At 40.0% G+C, this 26293-nt stretch overlaps 1 protein-coding gene across 1 annotated transcript in view; it reads left to right on the plus strand.

The window, feature by feature from the left end:
• AHNAK (AHNAK nucleoprotein) overlaps positions 1-24774 on the plus strand; it is a 104698-nt gene extending 79924 nt beyond the window's left edge. Inside the window, exons 4-5 of the mRNA XM_068261163.1 lie at positions 916-1103; positions 3773-24774. Coding sequence (XP_068117264.1) covers positions 916-1103; positions 3773-22831 — 19247 coding nt within the window. The 3' untranslated portion in view covers positions 22832-24774. The remainder of the gene's footprint in view (positions 1-915; positions 1104-3772) is intronic.
• The last annotated feature ends 1519 nt before the right edge of the window (positions 24775-26293 follow it).

Raw genomic sequence — 26293 nt, forward strand, 5'->3', positions numbered from 1 at the left:
AAATAATGCAGATTTCCTTAGCAATTCACCCTTAATAAGCATGTAGATCAGGTGTTTTTGACTAAATATGACTGGATTAGCCACATGCTTGTTTCAGGTGCGAGATTTAAACTCTATTGCAGCCAAAAAAATCAGGATGACTGTTACTGGTATTGATGCAACTGTATTTATATAGCACCGACATATTATGCAGCACTGTACGGAGTACATTGTCTTGTCACTAACTGTTCCTCAGAGGGGCTCCCAATCTAGTCCCAACCATAGTCATATGTCTATGTATGTATCGTGTAGTGCATGGATCATAGTCTAGGGCCAATTTATGGGGAAGCCAATTAACTTATCTGTTTGTTTTTGGGATGTGGGAGGAAACCCACGCAGACACATGTTGACCTGGCTGGGATTTGAACCGGGGGCCCAGCGCTGCAAGGCGAGAGCGCCAACCACTACGCCACCACGCTTCCCATATGGTCTTGTTTAAAAGGAAATAAACATGGCAGCTGCCATATCCCTCTTAGTTCAGGTGCACTTAAAAAGTGTAAACCCTGACTGGAAAGGGTCCTACACCCCAAAACTCCATATTACAGCAGATCTTTCCTGCTAAATATTGCTCATTATCCTGCAGCAGCAGAAATGTGTTCTGAGCTGAGTGGTCTACTACAGCAGTGATAGCCACACTGTTTAACTGTGGTTTTGTTCTTGTGCACATGCTTTGCCACTAAATACATATGAATAAAGTCAATGAGTCAATCCACAACTGAGCCAGGGAGAAGTAACTATCACTGCTGCAGGAAAGATTTAAAAAATTAACTATATTTTAGTAGGTTTGACTTGCTGTAGTACAGTTGGGTTTTTTTAAGCACCAGCACAAAAAAGGTAAGAATAAATAAATCTAATTTGTTTCTTGCTTCTATGTAGGTGACCAAATTGTGGGTGCAACAGTCTATTTTGACAACATGTCATCAGAGGATGTTCAGAAGCTACTTGCAAATGTAGGGCATCACACAGTAGGCCTCAAGCTACAGAGGAAAGGTGATCGATCCCCCCTACCAGGAATGACCTATTCACATGATGTCTTTAGTGTGAAAAGTCCAGATGTTGTTTTGGTGAGCACTTGCATTTCATTTCATTTCTTTTAACCACCTGAGCGGTCTGGACGAGCTGAGCTCGTCCAACACCGCCGGAGGTCGCCGCTCAGGCCCTGCTGGGCCGATTTTAATCAAATAAAAAGCAGCACACGCAGCCGGCACTTTGCCAGCCGCGTGTGCTGCCTGATCGCCGCCGCTCTGCGGCGATTCGCCGCGAGCAGCGGCGAAAGAGGGTCCCCCCAGCCGCCTGAGCCCAGCGTAGCCGGAACAAAAAGTTCCGGCCAGCGCTAAGGGCTGGATCGGAGGCGGCTGACGTCAGGACGTCGGCTGACGTCGATGACGTCACTCCGCTCGTCGCTATGGCGACGATATAAGCAAAACAAGGAAGGCCGCTTATTGCGGCCTTCCTTGTTTATTCTGGGCGCCGGAGGCGATCGGAAGATCGCCTCCGGAGCGCCCTCTAGTGGGCTTTCATGCAGCCAACTTTCAGTTGGCTGCATGAAATAGTTTTTTTTTTATTCAAAAAAAACCCTCCCGCAGCCACCCTGGCGATATAATCAGAACGCCAGGGTGGTTAAAGAAAATTAGGGCATGGTTACTGATAAATCTGAATAATAACATATGATAAGGTATGATGCAATAGGAAATGAGAATGTGCAATTCCATGCACTAGATAGATGCTATATGGTTTCCAGTACTGTTGTGTGTATTCAAGGAAATTTCAAAAGTAAAATGCCAAGAAATACCATATTTTATTCTGAGGGTTTTTTTTTTATAGCTAAAAACAAAGCTGATAATTCATGTGGGGTGAGGAATTCTGTACTCTAGATTAGGTTAAACACCCTTTGTAAAATACACAGACACAGATGGTCAATGGGATGCAAATAATTTTGGCTTGCATGCAGAGTTGATGCAAATTGCATCTGGGAATCAGAATTGGCAGGAAGTGCTCTTGATAGGCCCACTTCCAAGCTGTGTATTATTTAAATTTGGAGAAAACGCAGAATTTTTAGCTTCTCACTGACAATCTCTACACAGTATGTAAGCTGTTCTTATGGTGATGGCAAACTGGCTTACAGAGTCTTCCAGTCTAGAACATAACTAAAATCTGTTATCCACTTTTAGCATTGTTCGGTCCTGGTTGAATTTATGCACTGCTGGTTGGGTTTTCAGCAAACTGCTGTGTGCGACACGCACTGAAGTCAGAAGAGCACTGCACTGGCTAATGTTTACATCTATGCATTTTGATTCAGTGCAGTAAAGCAACACATAGCTACATGCAATTTTTCACAACCAAGTACAATCTCATTCATTATAAATACTTGAAAAATGAAGATAAGAGACCGAGAGCCCAATATAGTGTAGTATTTAAAGCAGTTATGCAAATTGTGAAAAAAAAAAAACAAGGGTTATACTCATAAACAAGGGTTACTACACAGGCAACCACTAGCAAAGCAGTGGGGAGAATTGGAACCTGACTTCACTCAGGTTGTTTAAGAAGTCGCTCTCCGTAGATAGGAAAGGTATGGGGAAACACCCCTTCACCAAGGGTGGACTAGGGATCATCAATGAGATGCAAAATTTTCTGAAATTATGCAAATGTATGCAGCTTGAAAATGGACCAATCAAATTAAACCCAGGTTTAAATTAATTGGTTCATTTTCGAGCTGCATACATTTGCATAAAAATTTGCATCATCTCAGAATAATTTGCATATCTGTGATCATCCCTAGGGTAAACTAGACTGAATGCAAATTGTTTGAACACAGGCTCCAACAAGAATAAAAACGTCTAAAAACTGTTTAAAAAGGGGAAGTTTAGGTGGACTTACCTCCTTTGCAGAAATAGACTGAAATTTGCAACACGTTTCACGGGTCACAATCCCGCTTCATCGGGCAAAAAAAAACACAAATGAAATGCATATGAACTGGCAGCCGGGAGACTTGGGTGCAGGATACAGTCGGTATATGGCTTATCTTGATGCTGCACAAGTTCATAGTGGCGTTAATACTTATTCCCCCTCTAGGTCCACATGGATGGTGAAGAATGATGTAATTAGGCTTCCAGCTATTGCTACCTGCCGAATTACAGTATTTTAAATGTAACTTCAGCATTGTCTTCTGACGCCGCCAAAGTTACTGACTGTGCACCGTAATGCCTACGGTGGCTCCGGCTGCCCCCAAATCTCCTGCGCAGTTATTACAGCACTTGCTACACAGACCCTTTTCATTTTCTCAATTGTTTGCCTGATGAAGCGGGAGTGTGACCTGTGAAATACGTTGCAATTTGGAGCTCTAAATGTTTTCAATCTGTATTTCTACAAGGGAGGCAAGTCCACCTAAACTTGCCCCTTTGTAAACAGTTTTTAGACGTTTTTATTGTAGTTGGCGCCTCTGTTCAAACAATTTGCATTCATTTATTATAAATGAATGGGTTCTGCACTGCTTTGGAGATCAACGCAAGCGCCATATATGATGCACGGCTACCAGCGTTGCAAGCACTTGCAGAAGTGAGGACACGGTCTAAAACTTTAGCACATGCTTTTATTATCAGAAATATTAGGGCTTGCACTGTGCAAATTTTGTTTAATCTGGTAGGTTTTACTTAGACATACTATGTAAATATTTTTCTTAAATTTATGATTTTCTATAATACTTTTTTCAATGCACAAACATTTTTTTTTGCAGAGTGGGGATGATGAAGAGTACAGACGGATTTATACCAAAAAAATAAAGCCACGCCTAAAGTCTGAGGAGATTCTAGAGCCAGAGACCCAGACAAGAACCATTACAGTTACAAGGAAAGTGACTGCCTACACTGTGGATGTGACAGGAGGAAAAGAAACTAAAGAGATTGACATAAGCAGCCCGGAATATAAGATAAAGGTTCCTCGTCATGAAATAACAGAGATATCAAAGACCAGTGTGCAGACAGACGATAGTAAAGCTGTCATCAAGATTCCTGGTTTTGACATGTCTGGTAAGAGCTATCTCACAGGAAAAGAATATGGAGTTGCCCTACCAGTTGACTCCATAAGTACGCACAGTACTACTGTGAGGTATCATGAACAGAGTAAAGGACAGTACGAGTTTCCTGAAAACTACGGTAGTGCTGATGCACAAGCTGGTAGTGCATCTTCACTGAGCATCAGTGTACCTAGCGTAAATGTTTCTGCTCCAACATTTGAAAAATATGAAAGAAAATTTGATGTGAAGACCACTGAATTTGGAGGAGACCATGATCTCCGTTTTAAAGGACCCAATGTTGCTGGAAGTTCATCCGTAGATGTTGCTTTACCAGGTTCGATGGTGAAAATAATGGATTCTAACATTTCAGCCACGATACCCAACCAGGACATAACATCATCGTCTAAAACACAGTTTGACCTTATGCCAATTGAAGGAGGAGAGAAGGCTGCAAATATAGATCTTGCTGGGCCGAGAACAAACATTCAATTTGATAGCTCTGTTGGAAAAATACAGTCATCATTTAAAATGTCGAAATTTGATGTGAAAACAAATGAAGGGAAAATAGAAACTGAAGTTAAAATTCCTGGAACTGACATTTTCACACCCACTGCAGAGGGTAAGATCCATGTCAAAACCTCACAAATTGATAGTTCCGTTGTGGAGGTGGGGAAGAAAATTAACTTGCCTAAAGACTCTACGCAAAATATTGCTGTTAGAGGCCTTAGCATGCAGGCCGATTTAAAACCTTGTTTAGTTGACACACAAGCTCCAAACTCAAATGTAGAAAAGTCATATGTTGATGTTGAAGGTTTAGAAGGCCACATAAAAATACCCAAGTTAAAAATGCCACGCTTTGGCATTTCCACAATGGAAGTTCCAGAAAGTAGTGTTCACTTAAGGGATCAAGATGTTGAAACACCAGCAGTAATTGTTCAGGGACAAAAACTACCTGCAAATGTTACGCTTCAAAAAACTTCACAAGGTATAAGTCTTGAAACTGCAGAGAAAAGTGTTCCAAAAGTAATCATGCATGGTATTGATGTGAATCTGAATGATCCTAAAGTAGAAATTAATTGTCCAGAGAATGGTGCTGCAAAAATTGATTTAAACTTGCCAGACACCTGTAAGAAAAGTGTAAATGTAAATATCCCCAGTGCGGGTGGCCCTAGTTTGAAAGTGGAATCTATAAAGTCCAACGTACCTAAAGTGTTTATGCATGACACGGATTTCAATCTGAAAGGTACCGAAATAGATAGTCTGAAATATCTCGCATCTCAGAATAAAGGTTCAGGACTGGATGTAGACACGAGCCTTCCAAAAATAAATGTTAATGCATCAAATCCACAGATTGATGTTGACATCCCTGATGTAAATATTAGCGGAAAAGTTAAGGGCCCAAAATTCACAATGCTGTCATTAAATCTTCCTATGGATGGCAGTTTAAAAGGTCCAAACTGGAATGCAGGGGCCGATGTTTCACTACCTAAAGTGGAAACCTCACTGGAATTAGAGGGTCCTAATGTAAAAGTTTCAGATGTTGGTTTTGAAATGAAAAGTGTTGATGTTGAAGGTCCAGAAGGAAAGCTGACAATGCCCAAGTTTAAAATGCCAAAGTTTGGGCTTTCGGATCCAAAAGCCGAAGGCCCTGATGTAGATCTTAATCTTCCAAAAGCTGATGTTAAACTTTCTGATTCAGATGTAGTCATTAAGGGACGGGAAGGTAAAGTACAAAGTCCCAAAATTAAAATGCCATCCATGAATATTAATTTACCAAGGGTAGATATGCATGATGTTGACCTGAGCATGAAAGTTCCTAAAGCTGAAAAAAAGCCAGAGGTGCCTGATGTAGATGTTGAAGGAAAAGTAAAGGGCCCAAAATTCAAGTTGCCATCAACTAATCTCCCTAGTGTTTCTATGCCTAATATTGATTTGAAAGGCCCAAGCTGGAAAGGAGGGGCAGATATTTCACTACCCAAAATGGAAGGCCAGTTAGATGGTCCAGATGTTGATTTAGAAATAAAAGGTGTTGATGTGGAGGGTCCAGAAGGAAAGCTGAAAATGCCAAAATTTAAAATGCCAAAGTTTGCGCTTTCAGGTCCTAAAGTTGAGGGACTTGAGGCAGATATTGATCTTCCAAAAGCTAATCTTGAGCTGTCTGATCTAAATCTGGACATTGAGGCACCTGAAGGTAAAATTAAAGGTCCTAAATTTAACATGCCATCAATGAATATTAATTTGCCAAAAGTAGATGTGCCCGATATCAATCTGGGTATGAAAGGCCCCAAAGTTGACATTAGAAAGCCAGAGGTTGATGTTGATATGCCTGATGTAGATGTTGAGGCAAAAGTAAAAGACCCAAAATTTAAGATGCCATCTGTGAATCTTCCTAGTGTTTCTATGCCAACTATGGATTTGAATTTAATGGGCCCAAGCTGGAAAGGAGCTGCTGATCTTTCACAACCCAAACTGGAAGGCAAGTTAGAAGTTCCTGATGTTAACGTAAAAGTTCCAGATGTTTATGTGGAAATGAAAGGTGTTGATGTAGAAGGTCCAGAAGGAAAACTGAAAATGCCGAAGTTTAAGATGCCTAAGTTTGGGATTTCCAGTCCTGAAGTAGACCTAAATCTTCCAAAACCTGAACACTCTGGTCCGAATGTAGACACTGAGGGTCCAGAAGGTAAAATAAGAGGTCCTAAATTTAAGATGCCATCAATGAATATTAATTTACCAAAAGTAGATATGCCTGATCTCAATCTGGGAATAAAAGGCCCCAAAGCTGACATTAAAAAACCAGAGGTTGACGTAGATATCCCTGATGTGGATGTAGAGGGAAAAGTAAAAGGCCCCAATTTAAAAATGCCAACAGTGAATCTTCCTAATGTTTCTATGCCAAGTATTGATTTGAAAGGCCCAAACTGGAAAGGAGGGGCAGACATTTCACTACCCAAGGTGGAAGGTAAGTTAGAAGGTCCAGATGCTGACTTAAAACTTCCAGATGTTGATTTAGAAATGAAAGGTGTTGATGTTGAGGGTCCAGAAGGTAAGCTAAAAATGCCCAAGTTTAAAATGCCAAAGTTTGGGCTTTCAGGTTCCAAAGTCAAAGGCCCTGAAGTAGACATTAATATTCCAAAAGCTGATGTTGATCTTCCAGGTCTAGATGTAGACATAGAAGGTCCTGAAGGTAAAATTAAAGGTCCTAAAATGAAGATGCCATCAATGAATATTAATTTACCTAAAGTAGATATGCCTGATGTTGACTTAACCGTAAAAGGCCCAAAAACTGACATTAAAAAACCAGAAGTTGGTTTTGATATCCCTGCTGTAGATGTTCAAGGAAAAGTTAAGGGCCCGAAATTCAAAATGCCATCAGCGAATCTTCCTAATGTTTCTATGCCTAATATTGAGCTAAAAGGCCCAAACTGGAAAGGAGGGGCAGATATTTCACTACCCAAAGTGGAAGATGTCAATTTGGAAATGAAAAGCATTGATGTGGAAGGTCCAGAAGGAAAGCTAAAAATGCCCAAGTTTAAAATGCCAAAGTTTGGGCTTTCAAGTCCCAAGGTTGAAGGACCTGAAGTAGATATTGATCTTTCAAAACCTGATCTTCACCTTTCTGGCCCAGATATAGACATTGAGGGGCCTGAAGGTAAAGTTAAAGGTCCCAAAATTAAGATGCCATCAATGAATGTTAATTTACCAAAGGTAGATATGCCTGATGTCCATCTAGGAATGAAAGGTCCCAAAGCTGAAATTAAAAAGCCAGAGCTTGATATTAATATCCCTGATGTAGATGTTGAAGGAAAAGTAAAAGGCCCAAAATTTAAGATGCCATCAGTAAATCTCCCTAGTGTTTCTATGCCATCTATGGATATTAACTTAAAAGGCCCAAACTGGAAAGGAGGGGCAGATGTTTCACTACCCAAAATGGAAGGCAAATTAGAAGGTCCCGATGTTGGCATGAAAGTTCCAGATGTCAATTTGGAAATGAAAGGCATTGATGTGGAAGGTCCAGAAGGAAAACTTAAAATGCCAAAGTTTAAAATGCCAAAGTTTGGGCTTTCAGGTCCTGAAGTCGAAGGGCCTGAGGTGGATATTAATCAAAAAACTGATCTTGAACTTTCTGGACCAGATGTAGACATTAAGGGACCTGACGGTAAAGTTAAAGGTCCTAAATTTAAGATGCCATCCATGAATATTCATTTACCTAAGATGGATAAGCCTGATGTTGACCTGAGTATGAAAGGTCCCAAAGCTGACATTAAAAAGCCAGAGGTTGATCTCCCTGATATAGATGTTGACGGAAAAGTAAAGGGTCCGAAATTCAAGATGCCGTCAGTAAATCTTCCTAGTGTTTCTATGCCATCTATGGATTTCAATCTAAAAGGCTCAAACATGAAAGGAGGAGCTGATGTTTCACTACCCAAGATGGAAGGCAAGGTAGAATGTCCTGATATTGACCTAAAAGTTCCAGATGTTGATTTGGAAGTGGAAGGTCCAGAAGGAAAACTAAAAATGCCAAAGTTTAAAATGCCGAAGTTTGGGATTTCAGGCCCTAAGGTTAAAGGCCCTGATGTAGATCTTGATCTTCCAAAAGCTCATGTTGATCTTTCTGGCCCAGACGTAGACATTGAGGGACCTGACGGTAAAATTAAAGGTCCTAAATTTAAGATGCCATCAATGAATATTAATTTACCAAAGGTAGATATGCCTGATATCAATCTGGGCATGAAAGGTCCTAAAGCTGACATTAAAAAGCCAGAGGTTGATGTTGAAATCCCTGATGTAGATGTTGATGGAAAGGTAAAGGGCCCAAAGTTCAAGATGCCATCAATGAATCTTCCTAGTGTTTCTATGCCGACTATGGATTTGCATTTAAAAGGACCAAACTGGAAAGGAGGAACTGATATGTCTGTACCCAAAGTGCAAGGAAAGGTAGAAGGGCCTGATGTTGACATAAATGTTCCAGATGTTGATTTGGAAATGGAAGGTCCAGAAGGAAAGCTGAAAATGCCAAAGTTTAAAATGCCAAAGTTTGGGATTTCAGGCCCTAAGGTTGAAGGCCCTGATGTAGATCTTGATCTTTCTGGCCCAGAAGTAGACATTGAGGGACCTGACGGTAAAATTAAAGGCCCTAAATTTAAGATGCCATCAATGAATATTAATTTACCAAAGGTAGATATGCCTGATATCAATCTTGGCATGAAAGGTCCTAAAGCTGACATTAAAAAGCCAGAGGTTGATGTTGAAATCCCTGATGTAGATGTTGATGGAAAGGTAAAGGGCCCAAAGTTCAAGATGCCATCAATGAATCTTCCTAGTGTTTCTATGCCGACTATGGATTTACATTTAAAAGGACCAAACTGGAAAGGAGGAACTGATATGTCTGTACCCAAAGTGCAAGGCAAGGTAGAAGGGCCTGATGTTGACATAAATGTTCCAGATGTTGATTTGGAAATGGAAGGTCCAGAAGGAAAGCTGAAAATGCCAAAGTTTAAAATGCCAAAGATTGGGATTTCAGGCCCTAAGGTTAAAGGCCCTGATGTAGATCTTGATCTTCCAAAACCTCATGTTGATCTTTCTGGCCCAGACGTAGACATTGAGGGACCTGACGGTAAAATTAAAGGTCCTAAATTTAAGATGCCATCAATGAATATTAATTTACCAAAGGTAGATATGCCTGATATCAATCTGGGCATGAAAGGTCCTAAAGCTGACATTAAAAAGCCAGAGGTTGATGTTGAAATCCCTGATGTAGATGTTGATGGAAAGGTAAAGGGCCCAAAGTTCAAGATGCCATCAATGAATCTTCCTAGTGTTTCTATGCCGACTATGGATTTGCATTTAAAAGGACCAAACTGGAAAGGAGGAACTGATATGTCTGTACCCAAAGTGCAAGGAAAGGTAGAAGGGCCTGATGTTGACATAAATGTTCCAGATGTTGATTTGGAAATGGAAGGTCCAGAAGGAAAGCTGAAAATGCCAAAATTTAAAATGCCAAAGTTTGGGATTTCAGGCCCTAAGGTTGAAGGCCCTGATGTAGATCTTGATCTTTCTGGCCCAGAATTAGACATTGAGGGAACTGATGGTAAAATTAAAGGCCCTAAATTTAAGATGCCATCAATGAATATTAATTTACCAAAGGTAGATATGCCTGATATCAATCTTGGCATGAAAGGTCCTAAAGCTGACATTAAAAAGCCAGAGGTTGATGTTGAAATCCCTGATGTAGATGTTGATGGAAAGGTAAAGGGCCCAAAGTTCAAGATGCCATCAATGAATCTTCCTAGTGTTTCTATGCCGACTATGGATTTGCATTTAAAAGGACCAAACTGGAAAGGAGGAACTGATATGTCTGTACCCAAAGTGCAAGGCAAGGTAGAAGGGCCTGATGTTGACATAAATGTTCCAGATGTTGATTTGGAAATGGAAGGTCCAGAAGGAAAGCTGAAAATGCCAAAGTTTAAAATGCCAAAGATTGGGATTTCAGGCCCTAAGGTTAAAGGCCCTGATGTAGATCTTGATCTTCCAAAAGCTCATGTTGATCTTTCTGGCCCAGACGTAGACATTGAGGGACCTGACGGTAAAATTAAAGGTCCTAAATTTAAGATGCCATCAATGAATATTAATTTACCAAAGGTAGATATGCCTGATATCAATCTGGGCATGAAAGGTCCAAAAGCTGACATTAAAAAGCCAGAGGTTGACGTTGAAATCCCTGATGTAGATGTTGATGGAAAGGTAAAGGGCCCAAAGTTCAAGATGCCATCAATGAATCTTCCTAGTGTTTCTATGCCGACTATGGATTTGCATTTAAAAGGACCAAACTGGAAAGGAGGAACTGATATGTCTGTACCCAAAGTGCAAGGCAAGGTAGAAAGGCCTGATGTTGACATAAATGTTCCAGATGTTGATTTGGAAATGGAAGGTCCAGAAGGAAAGCTGAAAATGCCAAAGTTTAAAATGCCAAAGTTTGGGATTTCAGGCCCTAAGGTTGAAGGCCCTGATGTAGATCTTGATCTTCCAAAAGCTCATGTTGATCTTTCTGGCCCAGACGTAGACATTGAGGGACCTGACGGTAAAATTAAAGGTCCTAAATTTAAGATGCCATCAATGAATATTAATTTACCAAAGGTAGATATGCCTGATATCAATCTGGGCATGAAAGGTCCTAAAGCTGACATTAAAAAGCCAGAGGTTGATGTTGAAATCCCTGATGTAGACGTTGAAGGAAAGGTAAAGAACCCAAGATTCAAGATGCCATCAGTGAATCTACCAAGTGTTTCAATGCCCAATATTGATTTGAAAGGCCCTAACTGGAAAGGAGGAACTGATGTTTCACTACCGAAAATGGAAGGTAAAGTAGAAGGTCCTGATGTTAATATTAAAGTTCCAGATGTTGATTTGGAAATGAAAGGTGTTGATGTGGAAGGTCCAGATATAAAGCTGAAAAAGCCAAAATTTAAAATGCCAAAGTTTGGGTTTTCAGGCTCCAGAGTCGAAGGGCCTGAGGTAGGTACTAATCTTCCAAAAGCCAATCTTGATCTTTCTGGCACAGATTTAAGCATTGATGGACCTGAAGGTAAAGTAAAAGGTCCCAAATTTAAGATGCCATCAATGAATATCAATTTACCGAAGGTAGATATGCCTGATGTTGACCTGAGTATGAAAAGTCCCAAAGCGGACATTAAAAAGCCAGAAGTTAATGTTGAGATCCCAGATGTAGAGGTTGAGGGAAAGATAAAGGGCTCAAAATTCAAAATGCCTCATATAACTTTCAAAGGACCAAAATGGAAAGGAGGGGCAGATGTTAACATACCCAAAGCAAAAGGCAAGTTAGACAGGCCTGATATTGATGCTAAAGCTGCAGACATTGATTTGGAAGTAAAAGGTGTTGATGTGGAAGGCCCAGAAGTAAAACTGAAAAAGCCAAAATTTAAAATGCCAAAGTTTGGGTTTTCAGTTCCCAAAGGTGAAGGCCCCGAGGTAGATCTAAATCTTCAAAAACCTGATCTTGACCTTTCTGGCCCGGATGTAGACATTGAGGGACCTGAAGGTAAAGTGAAAAGTCCAAAATTCAAGATGCCATCAGTTAATCTTCCTAGTGTTTCTATGCCATCTATGGATTTCAATCTCAAAGGCCCAAACTGGAAAGGAGGAGCTGATGATGTTTCACTACCCAAAGTAGAAGGCAAGTTACAAGGTCCTGATGTTGACCTAAATGTTCCAGATGTCGATTTGGAAATGAAAGGCATTGATGTGGAAGGTCCAGAAGGAAAGCTGAAAATGCCCAAGTTTAAGATGCCAAAGTTTGGGCTTTCAGGTCCCAAAGGTGAAGTGCCTGAAGTAGATCTTAATCTTTCAAAACCTGATCTTGACCTTTCTGGCCCAGATATAGACATTGAGGGACCTGAAGCTAAAGTGAAAGGTCCCAAATTTAAGATGCCATCCATGAATATTAATATGCCAAAAGTAGATATGCCAGATTTCCATCTAGGGATGAAAGGTCCTAAAGCTGACATTAAAAAGCCAGAGGTTGATGTTGATATGCCTGATGTAGATGTTGAAGGAAAAGTAAAGGGTCCTAAATTCAAGATGCCATCAGTAAATCTACCTAGTGTTTCTATGCCATCTATGGATTTCAATCTCAAAGGCCCAAACTGGAAAGGAGGAGCTGATGTTTCACTACCCAAAGTAGAAGGCAAGTTACAAGGTCCTGATGTTGACCTAAATGTTCCAGATGTCGATTTGGAAATGAAAGGCATTGATGTGGAAGGTCCAGAAGGAAAGCTGAAAATGCCCAAGTTTAAGATGCCAAAGTTTGGGCTTTCAGGTCCCAAAGGTGAAGTGCCTGAAGTAGATCTTAATCTTTCAAAACCTGATCTTGACCTTTCTGGCCCAGATATAGACATTGAGGGACCTGAAGGTAAAGTGAAAGGTCCCAAATTTAAGATGCCATCCATGAATATTAATATGCCAAAAGTAGACATGCCAGATTTCCATCTAGGGATGAAAGGTCCTAAAGCTGACATTAAAAAGCCAGAGGTTGATGTTGATATGCCTGATGTAGATGTTGAAGGAAAAGTAAAGGGTCCTAAATTCAAGATGCCATCAGTAAATCTACCTAGTGTTTCTATGCCATCTATGGATTTCAATCTCAAAGGCCCAAACTGGAAAGGAGGAGCTGATGTTTCACTACCCAAAGTAGAAGGCAAGTTAGAAGGTCCTGATGTTGACCTAAATGTTCCAGATGTCGATTTGGAAATGAAAGGCATTGATGTGGAAGGTCCAGAAGGAAAGCTGAAAATGCCCAAGTTTAAGATGCCAAAGTTTGGGCTTTCAGGTCCCAAAGGTGAAGTGCCTGAAGTAGATCTCAATCTTTCAAAACCTGATCTTGATCTTTCCGGCCCAGATATAGACATTGAGGGACCTGAAGGTAAAGTGAAAGGTCCCAAATTTAAGATGCCATCCATGAATATTAATATGCCAAAAGTAGATATGCCAGATTTCCATCTAGGGATGAAAGGTCCTAAAGCTGACATTAAAAAGCCAGAAGTTGATGTTGACCTACCTGATGTAGATGTTGAAGGAAAAGTAAAGGGTCCTAAATTCAAGATGCCATCAGTAAATCTTCCTAGTGTTTCTATGCCATCTATGGATTTCAATCTCAAAGGCCCTAACTGGAAAGGAGGAGCTGATGTTTCACTACCCAAAGTAGAAGGCAAGTTAGAAGGTCCTGATGTTGACCTAAATGTCCCAGATGTTGATTTGGAAATGAAAGGCATTGATGTGGAAGGTCCAGAAGGAAAGCTGAAAATGCCCAAGTTTAAGATGCCAAAGTTTGGGCTTTCAGGTCCCAAAGGTGAAGTGCCTGAAGTAGATCTTAATCTTTCAAAACCTGATCTTGACCTTTCCGGCCCAGATATAGACATTGAGGGACCTGAAGGTAAAGTGAAGGGTCCCAAATTTAAGATGCCATCCATGAATATTAATATGCCAAAAGTAGATATGCCAGATTTCCATCTAGGGATGAAAGGTCCTAAAGCTGACATTAAAAAGCCAGAGGTTGATGTTGATATGCCTGATGTAGATGTTGAAGGAAAAGTAAAGGGTCCTAAATTCAAGATGCCATCAGTAAATCTACCCAGTGTTTCTATGCCATCTATGGATTTCAATCTCAAAGGCCCAAACTGGAAAGGAGGGGCTGATGTTTCACTACCCAAAGTGCAAGGCAAGGTAGAAGGGCCTGATGTTGACATAAATGTTCCAGATGTTGATTTGGAAATGGAAGGTCCAGAAGGAAAGCTGAAAATGCCCAAGTTTAAGATGCCAAAGTTTGGGCTTTCAGGTCCCAAAGGTGAAGTGCCTGAAGTAGATCTTAATCTTTCAAAACCTGATCTTGACCTTTCTGGCCCAGATATAGACATTGAGGGACCTGAAGGTAAAGTGAAAGGTCCCAAATTTAAGATGCCATCCATGAATATTAATATGCCAAAAGTAGATATGCCAGATTTCCATCTAGGGATGAAAGGTCCTAAAGCTGACATTAAAAAGCCAGAGGTTGATGTTGATATGCCTGATGTAGATGTTGAAGGAAAAGTAAAGGGTCCTAAATTCAAGATGCCATCAGTAAATCTACCTAGTGTTTCTATGCCATCTATGGATTTCAATCTCAAAGGCCCAAACTGGAAAGGAGGAGCTGATGTTTCACTACCCAAAGTAGAAGGCAAGTTAGAAGGTCCTGATGTTGACCTAAATGTTCCAGATGTCGATTTGGAAATGAAAGGCATTGATGTGGAAGGTCCAGAAGGAAAGCTGAAAATGCCCAAGTTTAAGATGCCAAAGTTTGGGCTTTCAGGTCCCAAAGGTGAAGTGCCTGAAGTAGATCTCAATCTTTCAAAACCTGATCTTGATCTTTCCGGCCCAGATATAGACATTGAGGGACCTGAAGGTAAAGTGAAAGGTCCCAAATTTAAGATGCCATCCATGAATATTAATATGCCAAAAGTAGATATGCCAGATTTCCATCTAGGGATGAAAGGTCCTAAAGCTGACATTAAAAAGCCAGAAGTTGATGTTGACCTACCTGATGTAGATGTTGAAGGAAAAGTAAAGGGTCCTAAATTCAAGATGCCATCAGTAAATCTTCCTAGTGTTTCTATGCCATCTATGGATTTCAATCTCAAAGGCCCTAACTGGAAAGGAGGAGCTGATGTTTCACTACCCAAAGTAGAAGGCAAGTTAGAAGGTCCTGATGTTGACCTAAATGTCCCAGATGTTGATTTGGAAATGAAAGGCATTGATGTGGAAGGTCCAGAAGGAAAGCTGAAAATGCCCAAGTTTAAGATGCCAAAGTTTGGGCTTTCAGGTCCCAAAGGTGAAGTGCCTGAAGTAGATCTTAATCTTTCAAAACCTGATCTTGACCTTTCTGGCCCAGATATAGACATTGAGGGACCTGACGGTAAAGTGAAAGGTCCCAAATTTAAGATGCCATCCATGAATATTAATATGCCAAAAGTAGATATGCCAGATTTCCATCTAGGGATGAAAGGTCCTAAAGCTGACATTAAAAAGCCAGAGGTTGATGTTGATATGCCTGATGTAGATGTTGAAGGAAAAGTAAAGGGTCCTAAATTCAAGATGCCATCAGTAAATCTACCCAGTGTTTCTATGCCATCTATGGATTTCAATCTCAAAGGCCCAAACTGGAAAGGAGGGGCTGATGTTTCACTACCCAAAGTAGAAGGCAAGTTAGAAGGTCCAGATGTTGACCTAAATGTTCCAGATGTCGATTTGGAAATGAAAGGCATTGATGTGGAAGGTCCAGAAGGAAAGCTGAAAATGCCCAAGTTTAAGATGCCAAAGTTTGGGCTTTCAGGTCCCAAAGGTGAAGTGCCTGAAGTAGATCTTAATCTTTCAAAACCTGATCTTGACCTTTCCGGCCCAGATATAGACATTGAGGGACCTGAAGGTAAAGTGAAGGGTCCCAAATTTAAGATGCCATCCATGAATATTAATATGCCAAAAGTAGATATGCCAGATTTCCATCTAGGGATGAAAGGTCCCAAAGCTGACATTAAAAAGCCAGAAGTTGATGTTGACCTACCTGATGTAGATGTTGAAGGAAAAGTAAAGGGTCCTAAATTCAAGATGCCATCAGTAAATCTACCCAGTGTTTCTATGCCATCTATGGATTTCAATCTCAAAGGCCCAAACTGGAAAGGAGGGGCTGATGTTTCACTACCTAAAGTAGAAGGCAAGTTAGAAGGTCCAGATGTTGACCTAAATGTTCCAGATGTCGATTTGGAAATGAAAGGCATTGATGTGGAAGGTCCAGAAGGAAAGCTGAAAATGCCCAAGTTTAAGATGCCAAAGTTTGGGCTTTCAGGTCCCAAAGGTGAAGTGCCTGAAGTAGATCTTAATCTTTCAAAACCTGATCTTGACCTTTCTGGCCCAGATATAGACATTGAGGGACCTGACGGTAAAGTGAAAGGTCCCAAATTTAAGATGCCATCCATGAATATTAATATGCCAAAAGTAGATATGCCAGATTTCCATCTAGGGATGAAAGGTCCTAAAGCTGACATTAAAAAGCCAGAGGTTGATGTTGATATGCCTGATGTAGATGTTGAAGGAAAAGTAAAGGGTCCTAAATTCAAGATGCCATCAGTAAATCTACCCAATGTTTCTATGCCATCTATGGATTTCAATCTCAAAGGCCCAAACTGGAAAGGAGGGGCTGATGTTTCACTACCCAAAGTAGAAGGCAAGTTAGAAGGTCCTGATGTTGACCTAAATGTTCCAGATGTCGATTTGGAAATGAAAGGCATTGATGTGGAAGGTCCAGAAGGAAAGCTGAAAATGCCCAAGTTTAAGATGCCAAAGTTTGGGCTTTCAGGTCCCAAAGGTGAAGTGCCTGAAGTAGATCTTAATCCTTCAAAACCTGATTTTGACCTTTCTGGCGCAGATATAGACATTGAGGGACCTGAAGGTAAAGTGAAAGGTCCCAAATTTAAGATGCCATCCATGAATATTAATATGCCAAAAGTAGATATGCCAGATTTCCATCTAGGGATGAAAGGTCCCAAAGCTGACATTAAAAAGCCAGAGGTTGATGTTGATATGCCTGATGTAGATGTAGATGTTGAAGGAAAAGTAAAGGGTCCTAAATTCAAGATGCCATCAGTAAATCTACCCAGTGTTTCTATGCCATCTATGGATTTCAATCTCAAAGGCCCAAACTGGAAAGGAGGAGCTGATGTTTCACTACCCAAAGTAGAAGGTCCTGATGTTGACCTAAATGTTCCAGATGTCGATTTGGAAATGAAAGGCATTGATGTGGAAGGCCCGGAAGGAAAGCTAAAAATGCCCAAGTTTAAGATGCCAAAGTTTGGGCTTTCAGGTCCCAAAAGTGAAGGGCCCAAGGTAGATCTTAATCTTTCAAAACCTGATCTTGACCTTTCCGGCCCAGATATAGACATTGAGGGACCTGAAGGTAAAGTGAAAGGTCCCAAATTTAAGATGCCATCCATGAATATTAATATGCCAAAAGTAGATATGCCTGATATTCATCTGGGAATGAAAGGTCCTAAAGCTGACATTAAAAAGCCAGAGGTTGATGTTGATATCCCTGATGTAGATGTTGAAGGAAAAGTAAAGGGTCCAAAATTCAAGATGCCATCAGTGAATCTTCCTAATGTTTCTATGCCAACTATGGACTTGAACTTGAAAGGCCCAAACTGGAAAGGAGGGGCCGATGTTTCACTACCCAAAGTAGAAGGCAATTTACATGGTCCTAATGTTGACTTAAATGTTCCAGATGTCAATTTGGAAATGAAGGGTGTTGATTTGGAAGGCCCAGAAGGGAAGCTAAAAATGCCAAAATTTAAAATGCCAAAATTTGGATTCTCTGGACCTAATGTTGAAGGTACCATAAAAGCTCCCGAAGTGGATATTGAGGGCCCAGAAGGTAAAATGAAAAGTCCTAAATTTAAGATGCCTTCAGTGGATATCAATATGCCCAAGGTTTCAATGCCTGATTTTGATATTAATTTGAAAGGTCCAAAGTTAAAAGAAGGAATAGATGTTTCTGTGCCAAATATTAAAGGAAACCTGAAAGGTTCAGTTCTTGACTCCCCAGAAGCAGATGTTAACTTGTCTGGTCCAAAGTTAGATATCAGATCTCCTGACCTGGACTTGGAGCTACCAGAGGGAAAAGTAAGAGGTCCAAAACTAAAAATGCCATCACTAAATGTGGATTTACCAAACATATCTATGCCAGATGTAGATCTGAATGTCAAAGGTCCAAAAGTAAAAGGAAGCATTGATGTTCCTGATTTGAAGGCTGGTGCAAAGGTTGATCTTAAAAGTCCTGGAAAAGATGTTCCAAAACCAGCTCTTTCTGCTGAGTTACCTGAAGGTAAAGTTAAGGGTTCCAAATTTAAGCTGCCTTCATGGGGGTTTTCTAAACCCAGTGTTTCCATGCCTGACTTAGACATTAATGTTAAAGGTCCTAAAGTTAAAGGTGACATAGATGTTTCAAAAGGAGGTAGTCTTAAAGGTTCAGAAGCTGGACTTGGATTGCCTAAAGCAGAAATTGAAGGCAAGGGTAAGAAATCTAAATTTAGGCTTCCAAAATTTAACTTCTCAGGCTCCAAAGCTGATGTGAAGCTTTCAAAAACTGATGTAGAAATCAGTGGCCCTGATGCAGACTTGCCAAATCTGGAGACAAGCGGGAAAAGTCCCAAATTAAAAATGCCTTCATTAAACATAACGAGTCCTAAAATGTCTTTGCCAGATGTTGAGTTGAACATGAAAGGATCAAAGTTAAAGGGGGATATGGATGTGTCCCTTCCTAAGGTTGAAGGTGAATTTCAAACTCCCAAACTTGACATCAAAACACCTGACATAGATCTAGAGATACCAGATGTTTCTATTGATAGTCCAGAAGGTAAAAGCAAGCTGAAAATGCCTAAATTGAACTTTCCTAATTTTGGATTTTCTGGAGTAAAATCTGATGCCACAGACATTGATTTAAAGCTTCCAAATGCCAAACTTGAAATATCCTCTTCAGATTTGAATATTGAAACACCAGAAGGAAAACTCAAGGGCTCCAAAATTAAGATGCCATCTCTTGATTTAGACGTTCCTAAGGCAGATATTGATCTAACGGTACCAAAAGTAAAAGGCGTTGGCATGTCAGTAGATTTAAATGCCCCAAAAGTAGAACTGGAATCTCCAGAGTTCAAAATTGATGGAGCAGAAGGAAAAATAAAGGGCTCTAATTTCAAGATGCCTTCAATGAATATAAATGTTCCAAAGATTTCCATGCCAGATGTTGACTTAAAGCTTAAAAGTCCGAAACTTGAAACAGATTTAAAAGGAGAATTAAAATGCCCAGAAATTGATTTGAAGGCCCCCGGTTTAGATATTGTTGGAAAAGTAAAAGGTTCTACACAGATGCCTGATCTTGATTTGAAAGGTCCAAATGTTGATGTTAAGAGTCCACAACTGCATTTGGAAGGTACAAGTACTGAATTGGAAGTTCCTGATATTAACCTGAAAGGTCCAGAAGGAAAGTTTAAAATGCCAAAGTTTAAATTGCCCAAATTTGGTGTTTCTGGGATAGGAGTGGCATGTCCAGACATTGATGCTCCCAAAGGTAGTATTGATATATCAGAGCCAAAGATGGATGTACACACTCCTGATATTAATTTTGAGGGCCCAGAGGGCAAATTGAAAGGGCCTAAAGTTGAAATGCCCTCACTGAATATCCATTTACCAAAGCTATCAAAGCCTGATGTTGACCTGAATATAAAGGGCCCAAAAGCAGATGGAGATTTCAAGGGCCCCAAAGTTGACATTAGAACACCAGAATTCAATATTGAGGCGCCAGATATAGATATTGATGGTCAAGTAAAAAGTTCCAAGTTCAAGCTACCTTCAGTGGAAATTCCTAAAACGGCAATGCCTGATTTGGACATGAACTTAAAAGGTCCCAAAGTTAATATTAAAGCTCCAGAGTTGGCTGTTAATGTTCCAGGAATTGATTTGGAAGCTCCAGATGTCGATCTTAAAGGTGTGGATGGAAAATTTAAAATGCCCAAAGTTAAATTGCCCAGTTTTGGATTTTCTAGACCAGACATCGACATTGATACTAGCCTACCAAAAGTTAACATTGATGCATCAGGTCCAGATGTAAATATTCAACCATCTAAGTTGGACCTTGAGGGCCCGGAGGGAAAATTAAAAGGCACTAAATTTGAAATGCCCTCAATGAACATCAATTTACCAAAAATTTCAAAACCTGATCTTGATCTAAGTTCGAAAGGCCCCAAGGTGAAGGGAGATTTAAAGGGTCACCAAATTGATATTGAAGGCCCAAAGTGTGACTTTGATGCTCCAGATATTGATGGTAAAGTTAAAGGTCCCAAAGTCAAGTTGCCGTCAGTGCAAATTCCTAAAATGTCTATGCCAAATATTGACTTTAATATTAAAGGACCTAAACTAGAAAGTGATATGAAGGGCAAAGATGTAGAGATTAATCTTCCTCAGGTTGAGTCTGAAACACCAGGAGTTGAATTTGAGACAGTAGATGTTAGCCTTAAAGGTCCAGAAGGGAAACTTAAAATGCCCAAATTAAAAATGCCTAAATTTGGTGTTGGTGATTCAAATGTGGATGCTCTGGACATTAATGCTAGTGTGCCTAAAGCAAACCTTGATCTCCACCTCAAAGGCCCAAAAGTGGAAGGTGATTTTAAAGGCCTAGAGTATGACAGTAATGCCCCAGATATAGATATTGAAGGTAAAGTAAAATATTCTGGGTTTAAGTTGCCTTCAGTACAGATTCCAAAAATGTCACTCCCTGATTTGGACCTAAATTTGAAAGCCCCTAAACCAGGAGATTTGGAAGGACCTAAAGTTGGTATTAAGGGTCCAGAACTGGATGTTCATGGTCCAAAAGTAGGGTTAGATGCACCAGATGTTAATCTTGACAAGGTTTTGGCTGGGCCTAAAGTTGGCATGCCATCTGTGGATGTCAGTTTACCAAATGTGACTGTTCCTGGAATACATGTGAAAACTCACAAAACTAAACTCCAAGGTGATTTTTCCACTCCAAATCTTGAAGGAGATTTAGGATTGAAAGCTCCAAATTTGAAAAGGGATATTGATCAAAGTGGTACAAAAGTACAGAGTAAATTCAAAAGCCAAGGAATTGACATTTGTGCACCTGATGTTGGTGTAGAATCTCCAGAAATCACTGTGAAAAGTCCATCACTGGACATTGAAGGCCCTGAAGCAAATTTAAAAGTGCCGAAGGTCAAAAAAACAAAATTTGGTTTTGGCATTAAGTCTCCTAAACAAGATGTAAAATCTCCTTCTGTAGATGTTACCCTTCCAGAGGTAGAATCTGAAGTGCCTGAGTTTAGTGCAGGGGGCAAAAACAAGAAAGGGAAATTTAAAATGCCCAAAATCCATATGAGTGGTCCAAAAATTAAAAGTAAAAAGGGAGGATTTGATGTAAGTGCACCAGAAGTAGATAGTGACATAAATCTCAGCGCTCCTGATGTGGATTTAAATACTGAAGGCGGAGAGGCAGACATTTCAACAAATCTTGGTTTTAAAGCTCCTAAAGCCAGAAAGCCCATCTTTGGAAAACTTTATTTCCCTGATGTAGAATTTGACATAAAATCTCCAAAGCCTAAAGGAGACGCTTCACTACATGGCCCTTCTGCAGGTCCAAATAACATGGTCTGTGAAGTCCCTAGTATTTCAGTGGAATCCTCTGTACAAGAGATGGATATGAATTTGAAAGGACCAAAATTTAATGTGACAACTTCCAGAAGTATGGAGGTACATGATCATAAAATAGATATGGGAGAGTCAGGAGGCAGAATTAAATTGTCAAATGTTGATTTACCTTCTCCAAAAGTTTCTGAATCTGATATTAATTTGAAAGGACCAAAGATTCCAAGTGATTTAGGCATTTCTGGTGGTGTAAAGACGTCAGCCATGTCTGCTGAGATGTTAAGTACCAATTTACCACAGCTTGACTTGTCTTGTTCACACTTGCAAGGGCCAGAGATTAAACTGCCAAAGGTTGGTCTCCCATCGGCTAAAGTGCAAGAAATGGGTATGGTAGAAAGTTCATCTGAAAAAATTACTTTCCCCCGGCTTTTAATGCCTAAATTTGTGGCATCTGGACCAGAGTTGTCAGGAAGAGAGATTGGAGTTGATGTAAACTTTCCTTCAGCAAATGCAAAAATTGTAGCATCGGATCAGCCTAATGTAGAGAGTGAAGAAAGTGAGATTAAAATAAAAAAGTCTAAGATAAAAATGCCTAAACTGAACTTCAAATCTAAAGGAAAGGGAGATGCAAGCCTTCCAGATGTCTCGGGTACTGGGTTAAAGGCGGATATTAAGAGTTCAAAAGCTAGTTTAGAATCAGCAGAGGGACGGCTGGAGTTATCAAGTTTAGAAGTGGAAAAGTCCCCAAAGTACGAGTTTTCACTATTCACAAGTAAGAAGACAAGACAAAGATCATCATCCTTGAGTGAGGAGAAAGATGAATCGACACACTCATCATCACCAAGTGATACCTTGGAGGTTGGTGGTTCATTATCTGCAGAGGGGGGCAAAAAAAAGGAAAAACATTCAAAGATCAAATTTGGCACCTTTGGTGGCTTAGGTTCTAAGTCAAAGGGTTCATATGAGGTCACTTTAAGTGATGATGAAAATGTCCAAGGTAGCGGTGCATCACTTTCTACTAAAAAGTCATGAGTGTCCTCAACCTTAAGAAATGCCAGAGCAACTAAATTGGGAGTCTGTTTGCCAAAGCTAGAATTAATGGTTGCCAAAAAGAACGAGTGAATGTCTCCCTCAGCTTCAACATGTATATAATATATATATCTGTGTGTTTGTACATACATTTTTCAGCCTTTATATAATGCTAACCTACTTGACTGAAGAGTAGAATATAAGAGAGGTGAAAATTTTAAATCAACAAGATATTAAGCCGTTTATGGAATTCCTACCTTTTAACTTTCAACACCTGAAATACTTCACAGCCAGATGCTGGTTGATCGGCTAGGTATATTTTCATATAATGATTGTACATGGGAATATGTTTTCCCATATATTTTTTTTAATATGCTTTTACAATCAGTAGTTTCTTTGTGGGGTTTTACAGATGGATACAGCCTGATTTATTTAAGACACTGTAAAATGCATTGAATCACTTAAGATGACTAAAATGCATCACCTTCCTTTCAGACATTTTTTTTTATTGGGAATGACCGCAGTATCCCATCCAACTGAAATGGATGCAACCGCTTCAATTTTTGTCTTCATTAGGCTTGCTCACTGTAGCATAAAAATGCTAAATGTAATTTTGCTTTCTTAAAACAGTAGGTATGTGCAATACTTCAGCTGCAAGTGAGCAAATGTTGTTTCCCATGATGCATCACTCCTGAATATGCATCACATCTGTGTCCTTGAAAGTAAGGCTGCACATCCAAAACTGCTGGTGTATAGTGAGCCCGTAGTTAATTTTACAGAGCCACACCAAATCTACATACATACATACAACCTGTTTCAAGAAGGCAAAATGACATTTAGCATTGCTTTTCAATAGAGGGCTCTTTGGTCTGTTTATGCCCTTTATACCTTTACAGTTGGTTCTGGATCACCATGAGCTGTCTGTGTATTCCTTTTGTACCAAGAAAGCAAAAGTAAAATGGTGTATGAATATTGGCCATGTTAAAATGATTTTCAGTTAGAGAGGTCATGGTTTATTTACTCAATGGTCACACACATGGATATCTGATTACTTTATCCAGTCAAGCCGATACATGCAATATTTTGGTTGTGTAAATGAATTGGTGTTAATTAGTCAGTGAGATGCAAATTGGTTTAACTTGCATATATGATTAGGGCAGATTACATGCAGCTTGGAACTGGGCCAGTCAAATGCACTGTTGATATGGATTGGCCCAAGTCTAAGCAGAATATAACTTAAAGGGAACCTAAACTGAGAGCGATATGGATGTTTCCTTTTAAACAATACCATTTGCTTGTCAGTCCTGCTGATCTCTTTGGCTGCAGTAGTGGCTGAATCACACACCTGAAACAAGCATGCAGCTAATCCAGTCTGACCTCAGCCAGGGCACCTGATCTGCATACTTGTTCAGGGGCTGTGGCTAAAAGTATTAGAGACACAGGAGATCAGCAGGAGGGTCAGGCAACTGGTATTTAAAAGGAAAAATCCATATCCTTCTCAGTCTCAGTTTAGGTTCCTTTTAATTAAATGCAATGCATCTGCATGCATGCTGGAATTGGTTGCATCACATCGACCATGTCTAGTATTCATACTGTTGTTGGTACTGTTTTAAAATAATGCACAAATTACAAGCATTACACACTTTTTGTACATGGAAAATCATCCTCTGGTCAGTTAGTTATTCCGCTCTTTTTAAGCATCTGGTGGTTCAATGTGTTTTTTGTTTTCTTTTTCAATGCTATACTTTTTATTCATTAACTGTCCTACCTAAACTGACGCTTTTTTTTTTTCATTTGAAAAATGAAAGATCGCTTTTATTTCTGGTTAAAAATTAGTGATTGAAATAAACAGTTAACTATGAAAAATCTGTAAGCACTTCATTAAGAAATGTGTTAAGGTGGATTGTTGAGAAACAAATAAAGCTTCTAACATTTATAAAAAAAAATGTGCTTGTTTTAATTGCCATGCTTTTGCTTGAAATGCCACTGGGATCTGTTTTATAACTTTTTACCACTGAACTTTTATTTCACCAAACTCAAGGTGCTGGCTGTGTACCATACTCTTACCACATACCATAGATGTACATCTAATTTTAGCATCTGCGATCATAACAAATAGGTTTGTGTTCAAGTAATAATCCTGTCTTCCTCCTGCTATGTCCCCAACCTTTAGCTGATCATATTACTATTCTCAGAGATACAGCAGTCTGTTCGTTTTCCTCAGCAGTGTCTGTCGGTAGCTTTGTTTTCATGAATAATGCACTGTGTAGTTAGAAGGGATGAAAGGTATTTCATACAAAATCCAGATTCTGAGAATTTATTATTTATTTATAAAGCGACAACATCTTACGCAGCGCTGCACAATAGATAAATGGTTTAACATACAAGATAGGACATACAGGAAACTCGCAAGAAAACAAGATCATGCAAATGATTTGATAACAGTACAGTGTCAGGTCAAAATAGACTTTTCTAGTCCACAAGAGGGGTTATTGCCAATAAGATTGCATAATTAATCTGGAAACACTAGGGAGGAGGGCCCTGCTAGAGGCTTACAATCTAAGAGGGTGGGGGTGGAGACAATAGGTGTGTCTGTTGAGAAAGTGTCTAACAGAACATATTATGGTGTTGGTGTAGGGGGTATGCGAGCATAAAAAGGTGAGTCTTGAGAGCTTGTTTGAAGGTATTACAGGTGGGGGCAAGTCTGATGGCTGGTGGGAGCGAGTTCCAGAGAGTGGGGGCAGCCCTAGTGAAGTCCTGCAATCGTGCATTGGACTTAGCTATGCGTGGTGCGACCAGGCGCAGGTCATTGGTGGATCAGAGGGGGCGGGCTGGTATGTGCCTGTGGACTAGATCAGAGATGTAGGTCGGGCAGGTCTTGTGCACAGATTTGTAGGCCAAGCACAGGATTTTGAAATTGATCCTAAAGCTAATTTAGACTTCAGCAGAATTTATTTGTTTAAAGTGGACCTGAACTCTTGCACAGGACAGAAGAAAAACATAGAGGAATGCACCCAGCATGTATTTAGAGAGTTTAGCCTATCTAATCCCCCCCCCCCCCCCCATCTGTGTCTAATCACAAATTGTAATTTGATCTGTCCCCTGTGTCACATGACTGCCACGGCAGAGATGGCAGATAAACTCATTTGAAAGCACAGAGCAGAAAGGACTTGAGTTCAGGTCCACTTTAACCTGGATCACTGAAAGGCTAAAGGTTACTGCCACAAAGAGAAATCCAGATGATTGAATATTTTCATCAGAGAGCTTGGTCTGGATTAGGGCAGGTCAGTGAGATGCGGATAATTCTGGCATTTATGCAAATGTAATGCAAATTGTATGAAGCAAAGAATTGGGGCAACCCAAACTAGGACATATTGGAGTGGCCCAGTTCAAAGCTGCATACAAATTGCCATACATTTGCATACAAGCTTAAAGAGAACCTGTAACCTAAAAACCTCATATAAA

This window comes from Hyperolius riggenbachi, chromosome 11, assembly GCF_040937935.1.
Source record: "Hyperolius riggenbachi isolate aHypRig1 chromosome 11, aHypRig1.pri, whole genome shotgun sequence".
NCBI lineage: Eukaryota > Metazoa > Chordata > Amphibia > Anura > Hyperoliidae > Hyperolius > Hyperolius riggenbachi.